Below are 6,057 nucleotides of genomic sequence, written 5' to 3'. Positions count from 1 at the left end.
TTTATTTTTATGGGGCTTTTGGCTACTCTAACATTCCCCCCTCTGAAGAGGTATCCCTAAAATCTTTTAAGGATTAGGTACAAGCTCCCAAATACTTTAAACATTTTTGGCTTTTGGAATAGAGTGTGTTGCTAAGAGGCCCAAGGACATTTTGACTTTTACCCAAGAAACTGGCTACTTTTCTTTGGGGTCTTTTTACACTAACTGCCTAGCCAATTTCTACCTCCTATTCTTATCACACCAACCTCTGAAAATTTTACCCAAATTGCCAATAGGGAATAGGGACGCAGACCACTCTGGCTTCTTCCATGCTGAACAGGGACTCAGAGTGAGGCAACTGGAGTACCCCTTCAGTGGGTCTATCTAAAAGACTCCCAAATTGCACAGTTCTTATCTCTAAGGGGAAAAGAAGTCCTTGAATCATGAGTAGGAGATATGAAGGAATAGTAAAGGCATGGGTAATTAGCATTACAAATTCTAGAAAGTCCTTGACTGGTGAATAGGAGATGTGAAGGAGAAGTAAAGGTAAGAGTAATTAGCATTACAAGTTCTAGACAGGGAACTAGAAAAAAGTTAGAACAGGGCAATTTTCAAATGTTCATATGAGGGTCCACTGGAAGTTCTTGACAAGGGATTCCAAAAGCAACCCTTTATTGAGTTCCTCCTCATTTTTCCTTTACCTTCCAAGGCTGGACTCTAGAGTGATGGATTCAGGATTTGCTTTCAGGTATTTTGATAGTGTTGGAGTGGTTAGAATCAGTGTCAATTCCCTCTCAAAGTAAACTTTATTTTTTATTATGGCAAAAAAAAAAAAAAAAGAGGTCTCTGGAGGTCCTGGCCCTGCATAGTTAATGTGTCATTAAGAGCGGATGACACAGCAGCATGGGAGTGTAAAATACAGCGTATAACGCCACTGAAACACAGGCAGCACAGCCTCCTACACAGGTTGTGTATGCTCCTAAAAGAGCAAAGCCTGCAAACCACTGACACTTTGTGGTTTTATTTGTGTCTGGCTTCAGGAATGGCTTCCATCTTCTTCATTTCTGCCTCACTCAATGCACTAAAATCTGTTGATCAAGAAATTTTATCTCCAAAAACTCTATAATGAAAGAGGAGTGATTTACATAGGTCTTGTGCTTTAGTGAACCCAATTAATATTCTTCTTGAATTCTTCTTGAACTGTTACATTCACATTCATTGTAAGAAAGATGTTTGAGAACATTTTCAAAGCTGGTTTTCCAAAGAAAGATAGAAAGTAGACACAGGTATTACTTCTTTGAGATGACCCTTTTTGTGGAACCTCAGGGTGGTGATTACTAAGCACAGTGTCCGTTTTCTCCTCTCTTATTGAATGTAGGATTTAGAGAGAGATCTCTCCTCCCTCCTCCCCCGACCCTGTGGACAGGGCCGAGTGCTACTGCCCTGAACTTAGTTCTCTGCACAGGTAACAAAAATGAGTGTCACTCCTTGGCTTCTGGGAAGCTTTGGTCAGGGTGAGGGGAATAAGGTAACAGTCTCAAAATGCAAATTTTAAGGGACACCTAGTAATCCAGATCAGGAATATTTTAATGCATTGTTTGGGGAAAAATAATGAAAAAAGGCCATCACAGACAGCAAAACAGAACGCAATAAATATTGTGTTAAAGACAAATTCTGATTTGAGTAACCCAGCCTCACCCTCATCAGCCTGGCCTACCCCTGGCCTGAACTCCGGGCTTCCTGACAGAATTCCCCAGCACAGTGTTAAGTGTGCACCTCTGCAGAGTCCTTCCTGCTTCGTCTTTCTCTTTTGAGATGAAACAGAGCCTGGTTTCCTTGGATGCACTCCCAGCAGTCCCTGAACCCGATAATAACGCCTGGCATTTGCAACCTGCTGTCCAAGGGTGGCAGCGGGGGCTACAGCAGGAATTAGGCAATCGCGCGGCCAGCTCCAGGCACCCAGGGTGGGAGAGGCGGCTGCAAGTGTTACCGCCAGGAGCGCTGCCCACCCAGCCCGCGGGAGCTCCTGTCTCCTTCCAGACGGGGAGTTGACATCCGCCACCTCCTGGGCAGGTGCGGAGCAGCGCAGTTGAGCTGGAAAGGTGGTGGTGTCCGCAAACGCAGTGCAGGACTCCCGGGAGGGTGCGCAGCTGGAGCAGAGGCTGCGGCTTCTGCGCGGCCAGTGGCGGTGCTACCAGTCTCTGAGTAACCAGAGAGCCAGAGAGCAGGGAGGAGCATCAAGCCCAGCCCGGGCACAGGGATCCAGCGCAGAAGCCGCCCAGGCAGCCGCTGCTCTCCTGAGATCTTCTGAGCGCCCAGAGTGAGCATGGCCTGGGTGGTCCAAGCCGTCCTCCAGCTACTGCTGCTCCTGCCACCGCCTGCCCAGACCCGGCCCCCAGTAGCAGCTGGAGATCCGTGTAAGTAAGCCAGCAGCTTAAAACTTGAACTCGGCTATCTGGGAAACTTTGCATTTTATTCTTGGTAATATTTGCACTTAGCATAGCAGAGCATGCGCCTGGAAAAAGATCCTTTTAAATCAACCCTATGGTGGCAATCTGAAAAACAGATTTTTTTTTTGTTTGTTTACAATAGACTTTTTTCTTTTGGGAGAGTCTAAAATATATAACGTGAATTTGACTTTTGACTTATATATCTGAATAATCATTGAGAACTATTTTAATAAAACCGAAAAGAACACCGTAGTTAGGGATTAATCAGCCAGTGCTGCCGTTCCTTCTCTTTGAGGACTGAAACAATTTTCAGGAATCAAGTCTATCAAGGAAGTAACTGGCAGGCATTACATCATGCTGCATCAGTTTGCAGACCCTGGTGGCTTCAGAGTTAAGATACTAATTGACTCTTGTGTCCTGTGCCGGTGGAGCACCTGTAGACAAATCTGAATTTTATACCCCAAATTTAAAAACCTGCCGGAATTACTCAGAAAACCACTCTGGCACTCCCTTAACAGAAGGGTTTGTTTCTACTAGTAAAAAGTTCTTGCTTAAAGACAAAACTTTGGTAATCATTCTCTAGATGCTAACCTTTCACATTTTAGAAGTCTATCACTGAGTGCTGTGTTTCTGATATGACAAAAATCTTGGAAGCCTTTATTTGTAGAATGATCTACAAATAAGACATGACTGAGGCACAGCTCCTGGTTCAGGAACTGCACCTTTCAGTCGTGGGAATGGGCCTGGCTTGAGGCTTCGGAGGAGGAAGAATCTGAGTTACTGCAAACTTTAAAGGGAAGATTTAGGTGAATGCTGACAGCTCCTTTGGAGACCCCTGTATTCTAATATTCTAGAGTATCCTAATGCAATAGTGATATTCCAGACAGTTCAGAAAAATCCAAATGCAACAATATTTTATCATGCAGGAAAATATAAGAAGAAATTACTTGGATTAAAATTCCAATTTAATCCAACTACGAGTTTAGGATTTTAAAACTCTTCTGGAACTAAAATCACTTTTTAAAATTAATTTTGTTTTTCAGCAACTTCATACATGTATATGATACGTTCTAATCACCCTCTCCCTCATCCTCTCTTACGTCCCCCTCTAGCCCTATCAATGCCCCCTTTCCTATCAGCCCTTTCCCCAGATTCATGACTTTTGGTTTGGTTTGGCGGCCCTGGGCCATCTGTGTGAACGTTGGATTAGAACTATTCATACCTTTCTCTCTGCTTTTAGCCTTCACAAAATCTCTTAAAATCTGCTGATAAATGCTAGTGGTCATATTCAAAATTTAGATCACTGAAGGACAGGGGTCTCCAAAGGAGCTGTCAGCATTCACCTAAACCTTCCCTTTAAAGTTAGCAGTAACCCAGGTTCTTCTTCCTTGAAGCCTCAAGCCAGGCCCATTCCCACTGCTGACAGGTGCAGTCCCTGCACTGCGTGCTGTGCCTCAGTCATGTCTCATTCATCCCATACTTTGTATGCTCCTTATGAAAAAAAGAAAGAAAAGGCTCCTGAGTCCTTTGGTCACATGTGCCATGCTTCAGATTCAAGTTTAAATTGGTTTTGGGGGGACAGCTTTGTTAATAAAATGTGAACATTTAGATTAAATCAAATTCAGTGAGTTCTGTACCAGAATCTGCTGTTTTGCTTAAATAATTACATAAAGGAGAAAAGAACTGCTTGTACAGAGGCAACTTCAAGCAATTCAAAGATCAGTTTTTCTAGTCTACAACAGTAAAGTACATCACTAGAGGTCACTCTCACTATGTGATAAAGGGCTTCAGAAAGCTTGACTTGAGAAAAACAAAGCAGTGAGCTGGGGAGGAGATGCTAGAATGACCTTTCTGAGCTTTGTTGCCCTGTTGAGGTTACTTCTTACTCACAGTATCAGTTGTATTGACAACATTTTGCTTGGAATATAATGGGAGGATTAAGGTTCCATAGAAGTTCAGCTGGTCTCTTTCACAGAGAGCCTTCTTGGGAGAATAGAAAGCATCTGTGATGAACTGTGTTGAATGCATGGATACATGTTCACATGGGTTTGCCACCAAACTCGCTTGATCCTGGACAACTGCTGGATGACAAAAATTTTCAATACTAGTGTTTTGGTATTTTTTTCAGTGAAAGTGAGATCATCTTGAATACCAGTATAAAAGTCAATAGGGGCATTTGGAATTCTCCCCTGTGGACACCAAGACCTGTTCATGCTGTGCTTAGCTGGTCTTTGAGAAGCAAACCAGCCATCAGCCCAGGTCTCTGTGGCAAATAGTGTAAGAAAATTGTTGTGCAAAATGAGGTCATGAGAAGAGTATGCTAAACATTTCCCATTTAGGGGTTCTATGTATTTTATTTGATTATTAGTTGACCTGAAGAGTAACTGGGGAACTTTTATATGAGGAAGATTTTGTCTAAAGGAAATCACTTTCTTGATTCCTCATAGACTTTTTCTTTTTTTATCTATTTTTTGGTGCTTATTCTGAATTATCTTGCATACTCTTTATCTTCCTGAAGATGAAATATCTAGAGTGGACCACGTTCTTTTCACTTTTAGGATATGTTCCTGATAAGAGAACAACACTGCACGAGTCTCTGGTTTTTCTTCAGAATGTGCTCGTGGAAGTGATTATGGACTTGGGAGGATGAACTCTTGGAGTTCAGCATTTTATTTATGCTGTTTCATCTCTTAGTTGCTTTACTTGTTAAGAATGGCTCTGACCAAATCCTGATCCTGTCTTTCCATACTGTGGCTATTTCTTGCTGTTGCCATTTCTGCACTCTAACAAATCATGGTAGGTGGGGTGGAGGGAAGTAGGGCAGAAGGAATTGGCCTCATTGTGCCTTAGTTTGATAAAAATTGATGCCCTGAGTGAGTCTGATTATTCCCATAATTTATCTCAGAGGGTTTTCTTATTCTGCTTAGAGGGCTTTTTTATTCCACTTTGTCTTTCTGTCTAGGAGTCAATGAAAAGTCAAATACTGTTTATACAGTACTGAGACAGTAGGACTAGTAGTGAGAAGGGCTCAGAACCTAACAAAAAGAAATGCCTCAAATCAGTAAGATGCTGAGTAATAGAACTCATTGTCACTCTTTTTGTTTGTTTGGTTTAAGACAGGGTACCTTTCCGGCAAGTTAGTTTATCCATTGCTCAGCAAAATACTTCATTTTAATTGTTTCTTTTTTTCTAAGTAGTTATGTTTTTTAATATTTTATTTATTATTTTTATTTTATGTGTATGAGTGTAGTACCTGCATGAATGTAAGCACACTTGTGTAATGCCCATGGAAGTAAGACGTCAGAAGAGGGCATTGGATCTCCTGGAACTGGAATTATGGAAGGTTGTTAACTGCCATGTGGATGCTGGGAATTAAACCCAAGTCCATTGTACGAAGAGCCAGTACTCTTAAGTGCTGAGCTCCAGCTCCAAGTAGTTACACTTTTAAGTTCACCCTTCAGGCTGGAAAAAGGTCAAACCATCATAGAGTATGTGGTTTATTGACAAAATTCATTTCTGAAATGATACGGGGCTTCATGGCAGGAAAACCACCTCCTACAGTGTAGGTATAATTATTTTAGCAGATGCTTCAGTTTGGACCTTTTAGTAATACTATTCTTTTTTTTTT

The 6,057-nt window shown here is 41.9% G+C and overlaps 1 protein-coding gene across 1 annotated transcript in view; it reads left to right on the top strand.

Annotated features, from left to right (window-relative positions):
• Window positions 1-2,179: 2,179 nt before the first annotated feature.
• The window catches only part of LOC103742088 (contactin-associated protein-like 3), a 229,478-nt gene continuing 225,600 nt past the window's right edge, over window positions 2,180-6,057 (top strand). The window contains exon 1 of the mRNA XM_008843066.1: window positions 2,180-2,396. Within this exon, the coding sequence (XP_008841288.1) occupies window positions 2,306-2,396 (91 nt within the window). The 5' untranslated portion in view covers window positions 2,180-2,305. The remainder of the gene's footprint in view (window positions 2,397-6,057) is intronic.

Source organism: Nannospalax galili, unplaced genomic scaffold (assembly GCF_000622305.1).
Source record: "Nannospalax galili isolate Female #2095 unplaced genomic scaffold, S.galili_v1.0 scaffold1360, whole genome shotgun sequence".
Classification (NCBI taxonomy): domain Eukaryota; kingdom Metazoa; phylum Chordata; class Mammalia; order Rodentia; family Spalacidae; genus Nannospalax; species Nannospalax galili.
The sequence above is the reverse complement of the archived record's forward strand: the minus strand, read 5'-3'. Positions and strand labels throughout refer to the sequence as shown.